Source organism: Rhinatrema bivittatum, chromosome 2 (genome assembly GCF_901001135.1).
Source record: "Rhinatrema bivittatum chromosome 2, aRhiBiv1.1, whole genome shotgun sequence".
Lineage (NCBI taxonomy): Eukaryota > Metazoa > Chordata > Amphibia > Gymnophiona > Rhinatrematidae > Rhinatrema > Rhinatrema bivittatum.
Genome location: NC_042616.1, coordinates 735,291,292 through 735,309,406, shown reverse-complemented (window position 1 = coordinate 735,309,406; position 18,115 = coordinate 735,291,292). Strand labels below are relative to the sequence as shown.

At 42.2% G+C, this 18,115-nt stretch overlaps 1 protein-coding gene across 5 annotated transcripts in view; it reads left to right on the top strand.

The window, feature by feature from the left end:
- The window catches only part of RSPO2 (R-spondin 2), a 250,259-nt gene that overhangs the window by 129,865 nt on the left and 102,279 nt on the right, over nucleotides 1-18,115 (top strand). For all 5 annotated transcript variants that reach the window (XM_029591897.1, XM_029591898.1, XM_029591894.1 and 2 more), the window contains 2 exons: nucleotides 7,665-7,853; nucleotides 12,957-13,100. In XM_029591897.1, the coding sequence (XP_029447757.1) occupies nucleotides 7,665-7,853; nucleotides 12,957-13,100 (333 nt within the window). The remainder of the gene's footprint in view (nucleotides 1-7,664; nucleotides 7,854-12,956; nucleotides 13,101-18,115) is intronic.

Below are 18,115 nucleotides of genomic sequence, written 5' to 3'. Positions count from 1 at the left end.
AATATATTTATAAATGATCAGGAAAGAGATATGAGTGCGGTGATCAGATTTGCAGATGACACAAAATTAGTAAGAGTAGTTAAATCACAAGTGGATTGTGAAAAATTGCAGGAGGACCTTGTGAGGCCAAGATTGGAAAATGAAATTTAAATGTGGACAAGTGTAAGGTGATGCATATATGGAAAAAATAACCCATGCTGTAGCTGCATGATGTTAGGTTCCAAGAAAAAGATCTGGACATCATAGTGGACATTACATTGAAATTGTCGGCTCAGTGTGTTGTAGTGATCAAAAATCAAACAGAATATTAGGAATTATTAGGAAGGGAATAGCAAATAAAAGGGAGGAAGTCATAATACCTCTGTATCACTCAATGGTTATACTGTGTGCAGTTCTGGTCGCCACAACTCTAAAAAGATATAGTTGCACTGGAGAAAGTACAAGGAAAGGTGATCAAAATGATAAATAGCATGGAACGGCTCCCCTATGAGGAAAGGCTAAAGAGGTTAGGGTTGTTCAGTTTGGAGAAGAGATGGCTGGGGGGGGGGGGGGGCGGGGAATATGATAGAAGTCTACAAAATCCTGAAAGGACTTGATTAGGTAAGTGTGAAATTGTTATGTATTCTTTTGGATAATACAAGGACTAGGAAACACACCATGAAGTTAGCAAGTAGCACATTTAAAACAAATCAAGAAAATTATTTTTCTCTCAATGCACAATTAAATTCTGGAATTCATTGCCAGAGATGTGGTTAAGATAGCTAGTGTAGCTGGGTTCTAAAAAAGGTTGAATAAGTTTCTGGAGGAGATGTCCATAAACTGCTATTAATCAATAGGGAATAGCCACTGCTTATTACAAGTATTAGTAGCATGGGATTCATTTAATGTTTGGGTACTTGCCAGGTACCTGTGATTTGGATTGGTCATTGTTGGAGACAGGATAATGGACTTGATGAACCCTTGATCTGACCAAGTATTTCATATCTTATGTACTTATGAGAAATAATGGGATCTGTGATGAATAATACGCATTAAACAGATACTAGGGTTTATTTACTAAGCTGTGATGCAGCTTAGAATATTCTTAGATATTACACTAGCAGGCAACAAACACAGTCCTAATAGCTCTGATTATTGATTCTAGACTGCAGAATGTGTTAAATGTAGCTGCTATGAATCATTATTAGATGTTTACAAATGCAGCTGAAGCTTGGGACATGGTGAAAGTCATTTAAATGAACAGTTATTTTTTTCTTCTTTACATGCTAAGATGTGTGTGGTGAAGAGCTATACATATCTTTCTAGGTTAATCAATGTAAGCAAGTTAATAATTGATGAGTCTAGCAATAAATGATTTTACCTCCGTCTCGGCTTCCCATCTTTGTAATATGCAACCCTTAAGTTATCTACAATTGTTGTTTTCACATCACAGGGCCATTGCTATCCTTTTATAGCTTTTCATTAGGAAGTACTATTTAGAGGGTGCTGTTTTTGGCAGTTACTTTTGACCAGTCATAAAATGAGTTTGGCATTATAATTGTATTTTCAGAGACTCATGGTCTCAATATTCTTTCTAAAGGGGTCATTTTTCAAATCATGTTAGGGCCTTATCATGGGCATTAGGGCCCTAATGCCCACGATAACACTTTATGCATGCAATAAATAACGCATAACGAGATGCATATGCAAATTTAAAAAATGTAGTGAAGTGGGAGGAGTTTGGGCTGAGTAAATGAAAATGAGGGGTGCTTAACGAGGTGTGCAATAGCATAACACACGCTATCATGGTATTTAACTACACCTTTTTTCCTGGTGTTATGCTGTGCATTACGGCTGAAACGGGATTTGCAATATTTATCACAAATCCCATTTGTGAGAGAAAGAGAGAGAGAGCCTCTGGGGAGGCACACATATTAGTTAACTTTTTATACCACTGTAAGAGGTTTTGGTGGTTTGGAGTGATGACTGGTATAAAAAGTTGAGATTTGTACAATGTACTCTCTACCTAGCTGCTATCAAGGGGTGAACAAGCATGTGGCTAAAGATGAATTGGTAAATGTATTATATCTCTACCTAGCTGCTATCAAACTAGGTCAAGAGTACAATGTTCAAATCTCATTTTGTGTATCTTTCCTCACTCCAAATCACATAAAAGCTTCACTGATGTTTACAGTGCTTTGACTGTGCATGTAAAACTGCCCCTCCTAAAACCTAGCCCACTACCAAAATCTCACCCCGAGTTACTAGATGCCCCTCACAGTGGTATAAATAGTTGACTTATTTGAGAGCCTTGTGTCTCACTCTCTCTCTCTCTCTCTCTCTCTCTCTCTCTCTCTCTCTCGCTCCCTCCCTCTGAAAACTTCCCTCCCTCAAGCTGGTGAAAAGTATGTGTGATGATCTATAGCAATGGTGCACATACTTTTAGCCAGAATGAAGGGAATTCCCATGAGAGTGTTTTTGGAAGCATCAGAAAAATAATGCACATGGATTGTATTTTCAAATCTGTAGGCATTATTTTTCATAGAAAGTTTTAGTTGCAGAGAAAGAAGGCACAAAAGTCTGCATAGAAAATTTAGTACAAAGCACCCATGGACTTTGCACCTTGTAGAATGGCCCTCTACATGTCTAATTGGAACAGGGCAGATTTAAGCCTTGTTACGTTCAACAGAAATTTTGGATTTTCTCTGGGTCTGCTGAAATCCAAATTGTATATGCTAATCCAGGGCTTCCCAAACCTGTCAGGTTTTCAGGATATCCACAATGGATATGGATGAGATAAATGTGCATATACCGAGTCTCCATGATATGCAAACTTATCTCATGTATATTCATTGTGGATAACCTGTAGGGTCCCCAGGACATGTTTGGGAAACCCTGGGCTAATCTATAAAAATCAACTTTCAGATCTAAAGCAGATTTTGCCACAAAGTATGGAATTTTTATTTAAAGAACAAAAAAAAAAATACTTTGTCAAACCGATTCAATGAACCTTCAAAAAAGTTAAATGAAGTGTGAGAAAAAGAGATTTGCAAAACATCTTTGTCAGTGGAGTAGTATGGGTTTTAATTTCCTAACAGACTACATGGATGATGGCCTCTTTCCTATTCTGAGAGTATGAGTATCTGCCTTTAGCTATTCATGAACATATTAGATTATTGATCCTTTTATCACATACCAGATGACACATGGAAAAGTCTTCCCACGCGATCTGAACTTAGGGAGTGGTTTCTAGAGTTGAGGTCAGATATGCGGCAACACAAATCTGAATTAATGGCATCCATAGCTGAAATACGTGAAGACCTCGCATCTACAGGTCATCAAGTAGACGAACTGGACTCTCACACAGGGGCCCACAGCACGGTGTTGAATATTCAGAATAAAGCCCTGACTTCGAAATTAGCCTCATTTGCCGATAAGATAGAGGACGTAGAAAACAGTTCGAGGTGCGCTAACCTTTGCCTGTGAGGGATCCCCAAGACGGAGGAATTTTCTGATTGCTTCTCTGTCGCAACAGAGCTCTGTACTTACTTGCTAACCCATGCAGATGGACAGACTGAGGGCACTCCAAATTCAGAAATTCAAGTTCGAATTGGAAGGGCTCACAGAGCGTTGGGCCCTTGCCAAGGTAATAAGCTGAGAGACTTACAAACTGGTTAAAAGACAGAAAACAGAGAGTAGGATTAAATGGACAATTTTCTCAGTGGAGGGGGTGGGCAGTAGAGTGCCTCAGGAATCTGTACTGGGACCCATGCTTTTCAAATCTGACGAGTGAGGTAATCAAATTTGCAGATGATACAAAATTATTCAGTAGTTAAATCACAAGCGGATTGTGATAAATTGCAGGAGGACCATATTAGACTGGAAATTTGGGCATCCAAATGGCAGATGAAATTTAATGTGGATAAGTGCAAGGTGATGCATATAGGGAAAAATAATCCATGCTAAAGTTAAGCGATGTAAGTTCCATATTAGGAGCTACCACCCAGGAAAGAGATCTAGGCATCATAATGGATAATACATTGAAATTGTTGGGTCAGTGTGCTGCGACAGTCAAAAAAGCAAACAGAATGTTAGGAATTATTAGGAAGAGAATGGTGAATAAAACAGAAAATGTCATAATGCCTCTGTATCGCTCCATGGTGAGACCGCAATACTGTGAACAATTCTGGTCACCATATCTTAAAAAAAATATAATTGCGATGAAGAAGGTATAGAGAAGGGTGACCAAAATGATAAAGGGGATGGAACAGCTCCCTATGAGGAAAGACTAAAGAAGTTAGGAGTGTTCAGCTTGGAGAAGAGATGGCTGAGGGGGGATATGATAGAAGGGTTTAAAATCATGAGAAGTCTAGAACGGGTAAATGTGAATCGGTTATTTACTCTTTCAGATATTTGAACTAGGGGGCATGCCATGAAGTTAGCATGTAGCACATTTAAAACTAATCAGAGAAAGATTTTTTTTTCATTCAATGCTCAATTAAATTCTGGAATTTGTTGCCAGAGGATGTGGTTAGTGCAGTTAGTGTTGCTGGGTTTAAAAAAGGTTTGGATAAGTTCTTGGAGAAGTCCATTACCTGCTATTAATCAAGTTGACTTAGAGAATAGCCACTGCTATTATTAGCATCAGTATCATGGGATATACTTAGTAGGGATGTGAATCGGTACCGGACTCGTTTTTGGTATCGGGTTCGGGTAAAAACCGCAGAAAATCTTCGTTCCCGCGGTTTTTACCCGTTTAAATCAGCTGTGTCGTGCCGAAAAAAACAAACAAACCACCCCGACCATTTAAATTTAATCCTTTCTAATCCCCCACCCTCTCGACCCCCCCCAAAAAACTTTTTTAAAGTACCTGGTGGTCCAGCGGGGGTCCCAGGAGTGATCTCCCGCTCTTGGGCTGTTGGCTGCCAGTAAACAAAATGGCGTTTACGGCCCTTTGCCCTTAGCATGTGACAGGGTATCTGTGCCATTGGCCGGCCCCTTTCACATGGTAGGCGTAATGGATGGCCGACGCCATCTTTAAAAATAGTGCGGGCCATCCAGTGCTCCTACTATGTGACAGGGGCCAGCCAATGGCATGTTTAGCAAAATGCAATGATACATTTAACTTGCATTGCAAAAAAATAGCTATGTGGTACCAGGAAAATTAGCCTAACCACACCTCATTTTTTTAAATCACGGGCACTATTTTTACTATATTTATTGCCAAATGATGAATCTAGGCCTAAGTTAGGCATCTAGCACTAGGTGTGTGCATCAATAAATGTTTTGTTTTGAATCATTTTGTTTTGTTCCCCACTTCTTTGTGTTTTGTTATTTACTTAATTTTTGTTTAGTGTGCAATAAGTGGACTATTTGAATTGTAATAGTGTGCAGTAATCCAAATAGTGTGCACTAAGTCCACCTAGTGAGTAGTAAATCTAAACAATGAAACACAAATGACAATGAAAGCACATCCCTATCTAGCACTGATCAGCTAGCTTCATTCTCCCAACCTGATCCCCTAGGGTCCTAGTAAAAATAAGGATCACTCTAACCCCTAGATTCATTATAAATATAGCAGAAATGGACCGTGCCTGTGATAAAAAAAAAAAAAAAAAAAGGACAACCGCAGCTGTTATGAGAGACAGAGAGAGAGAGCGAGCAGTCTCTGCTGCATTGTACAAATTAGCTCCTTTTGTTGGTACCTTTCATTGATTCAAATGATAGAAATGTATCAGTCATATCAAATTTGCAGTTAATTCCTATGACTGTATGTAAACCCCCTTCCGAACCTGCCCTGAGTTGTTGTGTCCCTTTTTACAGTTCTATATAACATGTCACATTGAGACTGTACTCTCTCTCACTTTCTCTCTCTCTCTCTCATACACAGAAAAAATGCTTGCATGTTATAAAACCCACTACCTACACGCATATGTGCGCCTGACTTTATATCAGCATGTGCATGTGTGTGCGAATGCCGACTTGCATGCGAAAGGGGGTGGGGAATTTTATAAGATGCATGCGGCGATGTGATAGGCCCTTTCCCCAGGTCCCTCCCAGTCTGCTCCAATAAAGGAGCGGACTGGGAGGGAACTTCCTAACCCCGCTAACTAACTTCGTTTTTTTTTGTTTTAATACTTACTGGTTGCATGGGCTGGCTGGCTGCTGGCAACTGCTTCGGCGGGGCAGCGCTTAATGCCCATTGCCCTGGCCTGCCCTGTTTTTCTAATCCGGTTCTTTGGTGCCTACTGGGAGATACGTGCGTGGCCGTGGGCCTTTGAAAATCCCCGCGGTGTGCGTGTGGCCTGGCCACGCAAGTATCTCCTGGTTTTAACATGCGCCGGGTTTTTTAAATTGCGCCGTTAATCTTTTTAAAAATGTATATTCCACCTTTTTGCGACACTTCAAGATACTGTAGGTATTTACCTATTCCCAGAGGGCTTACAGTCAGGGATGGTAACTTTCAAGCAACTCTGCGCAGTCCCATATGCGTTCATATATGGCTATGTGGAGATCTACTCCAGTATTTTATAACCTGTGCATATCAAGTATATATATGTCTACATGCAAATATCAAGTATGTATATGTTTACATGCAAATATCTGCAATGTATTTAAAGCATGTACCTGTCCTATCTATTTTAAAAGTATAGGTGTGCATATTTTGCATGCAAAAAGCATTAGGACTTGCTCACATAAAACCCTATTTCTGCACAGAAGTCAATATATTATAAAACATGAATGTGTAATTGAAATCACCAGTTTGCTGAAACCTCCACCAGTTCACCCAGTCCTTTTCTAGGTCTTCAAGAGCCTCCTAGTTCTTCACTCTGCACTCCTGCCAGTTTATCCATATCTCCCACTCAAATATTAGTAAATGATAGGCGAGCCTGATATTAATTGTGCAAAATATATTGCAGGTGTAAAATTACACAAATAACTTGCCAAATGTACACTTGTATGTCTTTTTTTTTTATAAAATAGCAACTTGTATGTGTATCTCTTGGCCTCTCCCTGCAATGCTCCTAGACACTCCTTTTATTTTCACACTTAAATGTGCGCGTAAAACTGAAAACATGCACATACTTTTGCTATTGATAAAATAGGGTGTATACAAGTAGAAGCTACTTATGAGCATATGTGCTAATTTTACTCATAAATGCTTTGGAAATTTGCCTCCTAAGTTTGTACCTGAGGCAATTGACGGTGAAGTGAATTGTCCAGACACAAGGAGCATCAGTGGGGTTTGAACCCTGAAGTTAAGCAAATGTGTCTTTTGAATATTGGCCACTATGTTACCAGTATGCGACATAGTAAGACAGTATTTGGTTCCATATCCAGGCACTGATATTTTTCTTCTTTGCTTTTTGTAATTAGTTGGCTTAGAATCACAGGTTTCATAAATCTCCCATTCTGTAGAGTTTGTCTGGTAAAGTAAGTTCTTGTTGACTGTATGGTAGTATGCTTTCAGTACTGCTGATCCATGAGATTGATCCCAAACCTAATTTCTTTCAATAATGTGAAATCCATTGAAAACTGATGATTAAGACTATCCTTGGGCACCATATGATTAAAACTTACAATGGCATTTTCAATTATACTTTGCAAAAATTAGTGTATTCACGAAGTCACTTTATAGTCAATCAATTGATGTACCTATTTAATTTTCCTTTTTTGTTTTTCAGCAAGCTATGGATCAAATCCAATTTGCAAAGGGTGTCTCTCTTGTTCAAAGGACAATGGGTGCATCAGATGTCAGCCCAAGCTTTTCTTTTTCCTTCGACGAGAAGGAATGAGGCAATATGGAGAGTGCTTGCATTCTTGTCCATCAGGATATTATGGACTCAGAGCTCCAGATATGAACAGATGCTCAAGTAAGCAAAACCTTTCTTTCCTGCATTTGCTTTACAGATGGAAATAACATCTTTGCAAAAATAAGGTGCGAGATGACACTAAGAAATTTCTTTCCTGATTGGTATCCTTTGTGAATTCATAAAAAGTGATCCTAAGTTAAAAATAATATTTTTCTGTTTCATCTCTAGGGGGTGCCTTCTTAGTCTGATGCATTAAGCAAAAAAGTTCTATTTCTTGCTATGAATGTCACTTTAGAAATTTAGTATTTCTTTTTAATTTATAAAGCCGGCAATTACTGTCTTTTCAAGTTACTTGTAATAATAACTGATCCACTTTCAAAACTGAGTTCAGTATTTAAGTGGGTTCTAGCTACAATTCTAATGTGGTATTTCTTTAGCTTGTTGTGTGTCTGTTATTTTGCATCATTTTAGACACTAAATCTAAGAATGTTCATCTTCTGAAATTCCTATGCTAAATTAACTGTTAATAACACTTTTTAGATAAAAAAGGGGATATGCATTTTGGTTGATCTCCATTATGTTAATATGCTACAAAACCTTTTATATGAACGTACGATGTGGTTTAAGGACTATCGGTACGGCTGGTTTAAAATATATCATCTGCCTAGGAAAAACAGATTTGAGCAATTTGCCATTTGTTTCAAGAATGCTAAATGTTAGGGGGTGGACCCTTGGGCCGAGACGAGGTTGACGCTATCTGCAGAAGGAAACCCCCCTCCCCCCGCTGGTCCTTGTCGCCAGCAGGTGGAATTGAGCGGTGCGGAGACCCAACTGGACCTTCACCAGTACCATCCCTCGTTCCCCGCAGGTGGAGCCCTTGGGGGCCGGCTTTACTTAGGCACAGGTCTCCGGGCGACGAATCCAATGAGGCAGGCGGAAGGTCTGGGCAGGCAGCAAGCAGATGAGTCCAGGAGGAGGCCAGAGGTTAGGGCAGGCGGCGAAGAAAACGGAGTCCAAGAGGCAGGCAGATGGTTGGGGCAGGCAGCAGACAAGCAGAAGTCAGGAGAACATACCGAGGTCAAGTCAGAGAGTCGATTCAAGGGAGCAGGAACACGGAGCCAGGAGCAGAAACATGAAGCAGGAACACAGAGAAGCAACTCGTAACTCAGGAGAGCTCGACCTGTTGCTGAGGCAAGGGTTTGGCAGCAAGGGCTGCCTTTAAATAGCCCCAGGGGCTGACATCATCATTTGGGGCTGCAGGAGGTTTTCCCACCGCGGCCCCTTTAAATCCAGGAGGAAGCCGTATGCGCGTGCCTAGAGGCAGCAGTGGCAGGCTGCGAATCGACATCGGCTCCCTGTTGTGCTGGGAAGAAGCGGCTGTAGCGGCTCCCCAGTGCCATGAACAAAGCAGGGACACGGTTGGCACGACGGGCGGGGTGAGTGAGGCTGGCTGCGTGCCTCCGCAGCCAGCTGTAGCAACAGCTAAATCCATTTTAATAAAACTATTTATCTTTTGTTTATTAGTGACTGGTAGAATTACTATTAGTAGTAGTTATAAGCTTTTCTTGTTATTTCTCAAAAAAAAAAAATCATAAATATTTCAGGGTCAATGCAATGTGTTGGAATGTAGGAGATGCTTGTTTTTGTCCTGAAGATGATTCCTGAAGTTTAAGCAAGAGGTACTTATCATTCCTGGTGACAAGCGGGCTTATAGGACTGATCTTCAAGTAATACATGCTGTAAGATGTGTGGGCCCTTGTTGCTCATTAGCTTTCACTGACAGATGGTGGAGCTACGCAGCAGAGACTGGACTGGAGCGTCAACTATACCGACCTTTTTCCCCTTGGGTTAAGTCCTTGTGTTCTGGGGGCCAGCAATTCTTAGGTGAGACTCTCTGTGGAAATGGTGTTGGCTTTTATCCAGGGACAGGCTAGGGTCAGAGACAGGTGGCAACTAGGACTGGTCAATATCAGGACCAGAAGTCAGTACGAGGTGGAGGCTGGAAGAAGCGGAGCAGTTCTGACACAGCAGGGCAGGCAGGTAGGCAGAAGGAACATGGATAACACAAAAGCAGGACAGGCTGGAAATAGGAGGCAAGGCTGGGCTGGAGAGACAAAGTAGGAAACAGGAAGCAACAACACACACACTACGCGATGCAGGAGACCCGTTGCTGAGGTGAAGTAGTGACGTCCAAAGGGTCTTATTATAGGGCAGTGGCTGGTGATGTCATCTAAGGCATCGTGGCCTTTTCCTGCTATCAGTAGATAGCAGGATATCACATGCGCCTATCAGTAGATAGGCGCATGTGCGCCTAAGTGGAAAAGCAGTAGCAGGCCGGAGAGGGGAGGCCTGGCAGTTTGCGGCATCGAGGTTGAGTGCAGTGGCCTGCAGGGATACTCCTCCTCTTAAGTCCCCTCCTCAAGGTCCTGGGATTAGGCTTCTGGGGAAAGCAATGTTGGAACTCTTTTACTAACAAAGGTATGTGAAGATTGACCACTGGCTCCCAGGAGTTCTCTTCTGGGCTGGAATCTTTCTGTGCAATGAGATATTCCAGCTTATTTCATCATTTGTGGGTGTCCAAGATCTCCTTTATCTCGTAATAGGTGGCTTCCTCTGAAGTTATCTCCGAGGGTTTTGGGGGCTGTCAAGAGAGCCAGGAGAAAACCATGGGTTTCAGTAAGGAAACATGGAAGACTGAGCTGATAAGTCACAGGTCCCATCCTGTTGCAAGATAGGAAATGGACCTATAAATCTGGGTGCCAAATGCAGGGAAGGAATTCGGAGGCACAAATTCTCTGTGCTCAACCACACTATCGTCCAAATTTTAAAAGGGCCGCATGCATAAATTTTGGGGGTTACGTGCGTGGCTGGGACTTGATCGAGCTGTGTGCATTTTAGACTGGGGCTGGGCCTAGCCACACACATATCCCCCGATATGCGCCAAAGTGCCAGCCTGTCTAAAAAGGGGCAGGCCGGGGGTGTGGTCTGGGCAAGGAGGGGCGGGCTGAGACAGTGCCATTAAATGCTGTTCTGGGGAAGCGCGTGCCGGTTCCTTGGGGACTGGCAATGGATGTAAAAGTCCCCAAGGTCAGGCACAAGCAGGTTTATCTGCGCACCGACCGGGCAAGATTCCATGTAGCTCTTTACATCTTTACTTGTAGTTACTAGTAATGGTGCTGAAGGAGCGCAAGGGTATGGGCTACTCCAGGATGACCTGCTAGGCATAAGGTGTGTGCCCATTTTAATATCTTTTCACGAAGGCTCTTTCATACTACCATCTTCCCCATGGGTACTGGTTAGCAGCGGAAAAAATGACTTTACAGGGTTGATGATGTGTTGAAGCATCTCCATTATATCTTCCATTTGAAAGGAACAGGAAAGGGCATCTGCTCTCTGATTCTTAGCTGCTGGTCTGTTGCAGAGCTCAAAATCAAACTGATTGAAGAAGGACCATCAGACCTGACTGGGATTAAGATATTGAGTCTGTTGAAGGTACTCCAGGTTCTTGTGGTCAGTGCAGATTGTGGTCTAGTGTTTGGGCACCTCTAGGATTTGCCACCATTCTTCTAGCTCCAGCTTCACTGTGGGAAGCTCACTATCCGCAATCATGCAATTCCTCTCTGCTGGTGAGAACTTTCTGATGAAAAAGAAACATGGCAGGAGATTCCTTTGGCCACTGTGTTGACTGAGGACAACCCCTACCCCAAGGATGAAGGGCTGATTAAGATTTGGATGCCAAAGACAAGGTCTCTGTCTAAGGCTTGCTTGAGAGCCTGGTAGGCATCACTGGTTTCAGTGGCCAACAGTGGGTATCTGCTACCTTTCTGTTTAAGGCAGTGAGAGGTGATGAGAGGATTGAATACCCCAGAATAAATTGGCGATAGTAGTTAGTGAGTCCTAGGTAGCGCTGTAGTGCCTGAAGGTCAACTGGCTGGGGCTAGCCTAGGATAGTTTTTTGTTTTGCAGGATCCAAATGGAAGAAGTTTTGAGAAATGATATATCCCAAGAAGGGGAGTTACTCTTATTCCAAGAGACATTTTTCAAGTTTTGTGTACAGATGATGGTCTTGTAGCCATTGTAGCACTTGTTTAACATGCCTCCCGGTGATGAGTCAGAGGGTGGGAGTAGGTAAGCCACAACTTGGTCTTGTAAATTAAATTTATATGGTCTCGGAAAATTTAATTTACCATGTTTAGAAATACCACTGGGGTGTTGCAGAGTCAGAATGGTACTCACAATGCCTGTCTTGAGTTTTAAACATGGTTTTCCATTCATTGCATATTGTTCTTATTTTAACACTCATACTTGAATGTATTTTTATTTATTTTTTATTTTCTGTTTTAATTTCACTTGTTATAGTCTTAATGTTATGACATTTTTGTTTTATATATTATTAAATTATGTATGTTTTTACCTGTAAACTGCCTAGATCGCCACATCATATGTAAGTGATATACAAAAGCTTTTAAATAAAAAAAATAAATAATAAATATCTTTCCAGAATGTGAATAAGGTTGTATACTCCCCATAGATCTAGTTTAGTGAAACTCTTAGTTCCTCGCTCAGAGATGAGCAGTAGGGGAAGGAGATGGCTGAATAAGCTTATGGCAAATGTGGCTGTTTTTACGTAACGCTTTTAAAATCTACCTCAAAGTAGTGCCTTACCTTGAGAAATGGGTGTTTTTACAACACATATAGTGAAAAATTCAAATAGCTTGTAATACAATTTTATAAACCTGAACAGGAAATCCCGAATGAATGCAACATGCTCTCTGATTTCAGTTATGGACATGAACAGAAAATTTCTGTTACCCTATGCTTCTGCAGCATTGATTTTCCAGCCATACCATTTTCTGATCATTAATGCCTTGACCAAATAAAGGCCTTGGAGGATTCAAATCCATACCTCGAAGGCATTAACTGCAAAAAAACTGGTGGCCATAAAATCCTGATAAAATGACAGGATGCTTACTCCTTCCATATGTATGAGATATTTTTTCCCCATGTTAAGTAACATTTGAGAAAATTAGACAAGATAAACATATATGTAAAGATTCATCAGTCTTGCTTTCTGCTTGTGGAGAGGATATCTAATGAACTTCACTGAGTTTATTAAAAGCTGTTTAGAATATAAACTGTTTTTGTTTTCCTTTCTCAATTCAGGATGCAGGATAGAAAATTGCGACTCGTGCTTTAGCAGAGATTTCTGCACAAAGTGCAAAGCAGGCTTTTATTTGCATAGAGGCCGATGCTTCGAAGAATGCCCTGATGGCTTTGCAGCATTAGATGACTCAATGGAATGCGTGGGTAAGTGTCCATCTTCAACTCTGATTTCAATGACTGTTCCTTTTTATGATTCATGATCAAATCTATCCCTCTTTATTGACTGTTCCTTTTTCAATTTGTGACTGAAATTTATGAGAGCCAAGTTACATTGGGTAAGAATCCTATGAGCACTGTGATAAGTTCAAATATTACATTGCACATTGTCGTCTTGTGTTACAGATGGCATTGTCTACAGCAACATCTTACAAGCTGCATAGCACTTCCAGTATTATCCTCAAACATCAATAGTAAACAGCTTTGTGTAAAAGTATTAAACGGGGCACCCAGGATCAGTGTTGCTTATGGCTCCTAATCACCCCCCACCCCAAACTTTTCAACCCAGTATATACTCTTCACCTAGTGTTGGATATTTTTGCTGCACCATGATATGAAGGATATCACCGCTACTTTGCTCACAGGGAGTAGCATTCTCAGTGGAGTTTCCTGCTGGGTTTCTTGGCCTCTCTTCTGGTTTGTATTGATTCCAGCTGTTTACTCCCCAGTCACTATCGTCTCTCTCTTTTTCTGATACAGTTTTAGGCACTTCCAGCTGTTTAGTCTGGAAGTACATAAAACTGAGTCTGTTATCAAAGAAATGACAGCTACATTGAATCGCTTAGGAACAAGTATGGCCGTAATTTTATTAACATTAACCAAGGAAAAACTCAACTGTAAAGCCTAAGGGGCTGAGTATCATCTGATGTAACCTCCTTGTCCTCCACCCTCATTTTGGTTCAGAGCTGGCCTGAGCCCATCACCCAGTCCCACAGAGTTACTACCAGGGCACTCGCCCTGAACCAGCCGCTCTCATGGTCCACAATCGGTTTCATGTCAGGTAATGGGGCCAAACCTGCTCCCAAAATGTGCCGTGTTTCGCAAGGCCTTGCCAATGAAATGCCGAGCTGTAACTCCAACTCATGCTCTGAGTTCAAGATGGGCTGTAATAGACCTTTAGGATGATGCAACAGAATGCTCCCCATCTCCCAGAGGCTCAAATACCCACTGTGACAGAAGTTGTCTAACATAAACACAGAAGTTGTCTAACATAAACACTACACAGGATACATAGGAAAGGGGAAGACACACAACTAGTGGAATTAGGCAGAGTGAGTGGGACGTATGAAGCTGACCGGTGGTGGTCATCCCAAGAAGGAGACTGCTGCTGCTTCCCTGACAATAGTGGCCAGCCAATCATGAACCTCCAGGATTGGTGCCGACATCATCATGCGGCTGTATGTGCTGCTGGGCGGTCCCAGCATGCAGTGAGCGTACGACATGGCAGCCGCAATAGTGGAGGGGCAGCACCGCTGGAGAGCCAACATATCTTCCTCTCTCCTACATTTGGACTGAGACTTGTCTCCCCAGCAGAAACTGCGCCAAGCCCCTAAGGTCCCAGGCTCCTACACAGGCTGCGATGAGTGGCTGGCACTTAGAGTGGGTGGGGGCCAAAAGAGGTGGCTTGGAAGATGCGTTGCCCACGGCAGGTGGATCCTGGACACCCCATTATCAGCAGTAGCTGCCCACTCACTGAGGGTGAGGTCAGTCAGAATGGTAGCCACCCTTTAACACATTTTTCTTTGCTTAAGTTTAATCACTTTTTTTTTTTTAACTTTTGAAAGAAACCCTTAAAGTAGTACGACACCCTAGCTGACCATTCTTCTGTTCTTCTTGTTTGTTTATTTAATAATATTTATCCACCTGTTCATTTTCACTCTCTTCCCAACAGTCTTCTGGTTTCTTATCCTTTCCCCTTGTCTGTCTTGTTTAGTTTTCAGGCCCATATAAATGTGCGTCCTTCTTGTTTTCTCCTGTTTCTCCTTCCCTGAGAGAAGCACCCATTAAGCAACTAGTGTGACGGTGCACAGAATAAAATATTCTGACAAGCAGCTTACTTATTTCCACTTCTGCTACTCTCTTGCTTTGTACTGGACCCCCATTCCGCTGTTCCTTAGCTCATCCTTATTCCGTGAGAATGCTGATTTGGTTTTGAGTATTTTTTCCTATGAGGCAGTGCAATCACCTTTGCTCCCCCAGTTATCTGTCTCTGAGTGTAACATGCATATGGAATTTTTGTAATCAAACTGATATTAAGGCTGGTAGGGATAAAGTGCTACTTTAAGTCTACAACTAAATCATGGATAATGCATGTAAATTCTTAGCCGTGTAGGATGCTTTAGGCATGAGACATTGTGCCATTCAAAATTTGTAGAGCCATTATTGCATGTGCCAGCTGCGGCAGGCCCGCAGCCAGGCCCTCTTACCCCAGGTTGCCTGCTCCAGCGCCTGGTTCTGCTGCTCTTGCAGGCCGGCGGCTGCCGCCTCCGACCCCAGGCCACTCCTCTTGCTCCCAGTTCCACAGCAGATGTCCCTGCTCCGCGGCGAGCCTCCCCATGTGGTCCGCGGGGAGACACCGCCGTCTCGCACCGCGCCCCTCCCTAGGCGCGTGTGCATCAGCTGTTCTTTTAAAGGGGCCGCGGCGGGAAGCTTACACGCGGCCCCGGATGATGACATCACTGGGTCCCAGTATATAAGGCCGGGCCCAGCCAGTGCTTCCTTGCCTTGGCAATAGGTCTCCATGCTGGTCGTGTCCTTAGTTGCTTGTTCCTGTGATTCCTCCGTGTTCCTGGTTCCTGACTCGTCTGTGTTCCTGTTCCTGGTACCCAATCCTGCTCCTGTGTTCCATGTCTACCTTGCTTGTTCCTACTGACTGACTTCCTGGCTTTGACGACTGCCTTGCCTGACCTCGCTACTGCTTGTCTCCTGGTATTGACCACTGATTCGCCTGACTATGCTACTGCTTGTTTCCTGGTATTGACCACTGCTTCGCCTGACCACTCAACTGCTTGTCTCTTGGTGTTGACCACTGCTTCGTCTGACTACGCTATTGGTTGTTTCCTGGCATTGACTGCTGTTTCGTCTGACTACGCTACTACTTGTCTCCTGGTATTGAATTCTGCTTCGCCTCCTAGTTTGACCTTTGCCTTGCTGACTTCTGGTATTGACCCACACTTGCCTTGCCACTCCTTGTCTGCCGCTTGCCCTGACTTCAGCCTGTTCTACGACACTCCACTGCCTCATGTTCTCATTGGCGCCTGGGTCTCTGGGACTCCGCCTCATCCTGCTGGCCCCTGGCTGACCTCCTCGACGTCCCTGAGACCTTGGATGGAGGCCCACCTAAGTCCAGCCAGCCCTGGTACCCAAGGGCTCAACCTGCGGGGAATGAGGGCTGGTATTGGCGAAGCTCCAGCCGGCCTCTGTCAGTCAGCCAGCTCCGCCTGCCGATGGTGGGGACCAGTAGGGCTTGCCCTGCAGGTAGCGTCAACCTCACCTCGACCCAAGGGTCCACCTCCTGCACAGCAGGTATAAGAGATTAAATGTTTCATTGAGGTAATGCAGAACAATGGAGCTGGCCATTGAATTAAGCAAATGTTTTAGAGGTGAACACAAACTTGCAATAGTTATTGCATTGATCTAGGGATTGTGAAGCAGTTATTTATGATGCTGTATTAATTTAGTTACATTTCACTTTTATCTGTTTAATATTGTCCAATGTCCATGTAATATCCATTCCGGAAAATTGCAGAGCTGCACATATGACCAAATAAATATCTATGAGTATTTGGTTCACAATACATTTTTCTCATGCCTAAAACTGGTTCTGGTGACCTCAGCTTCTGTCAGGATTTGCCGCTGGTGATTTTTTTGCACTTTTCCAGATTTCACAGAATCAAAGCCTGTAGTTTTCTGAGTGCTGACAGCACCAAACTCTAAATAGATATTCTTCAGAAAACATCAGATCATTCCCTGAATTAATAATAATAATAATAATTATTATTATTATTATTATAAACTGTTTAGGTGTTTGTGATGTCAGAACATTGATTGGAAGCTCGCAGTCAACTGAAAGACACAAATGGAAATAAAAATGCAAAATAGTAATTTCATTAACTTCTTTAGTAACTGAAATATTTTTGCTTCACAGCTACAAGAAATTCTGACACAGATTAGTGTTCCTGTTTAAAAGTTCTGGGTAGAAATCTTTAGTTCTTTGTTACTGCTTTGTATATTACAACGGAATCCATTCAAATTATGCAAACCAAAAGTACACCAATGTGAAAGTAAACTATTGCTTTTGCACAATCAGAGTTTTGGTCACCAGACCAGACCACTTTTGTCATCACTAAAGAGTTGGTGGGATTTAACTTTCAACCAACTGTGCGTGGCGGCGGCATATATGCACGTATAAAGCTACATGCAGATTTACAACAGTATTTTTAAATCTGCACGTACTCGATAAGTGCATATTATAAAATATGCATACCTTTACCTTGAAACATAAATGCAAATGCTTACGCAGAAATATATTCAGTGCATTGAAAGAGAGTATTCCAATATATTGAATACGCATACTTTTCCTATCTATTTAAAAAAATATGTGCACGTATATTTCATAGTGTGAACAAAAAGTAGGACTTGCATAATTTGGCATTTATATGCGTAAGTCAGCATATTTTAAAACATGCGCATGTAATTGAAATGACCAGTTTTACTAAGGACACTGCCAGTTCACCCAGTCTTTCTTCAAGTAATTGAGACCCTCCTGGTTCTTCAGCCTGAAGTCCCCTCAGGTCACCCAGACTCCCATCTGACCAATAATACACAATAAACACGTTTCAGATCACTTATGCAAAATAATTAGCAGGTGTACAAGTACATGAATAAGATGGCAAATCTAAATATGTGGGCGTCTTTTAAAATAGCAACTTACATTATAAATGTTAGTCCTGCTCTGAAATGATCCTAGACCGCCCCCTTTTACATGCATATTTGTGAGCATGAAAGCAAAATTATGCACTTATGTTTGATGTTTTTAAAATAGCATGCATGTGAGTAGATGCTACTTATGTGTGCATATGCTCATTTTTACATGTGGCACTCTTTGAAAATGAATCTTTCACTGTCTATGTTCACCTCGTTAATCTACTCTGTGCATTGTA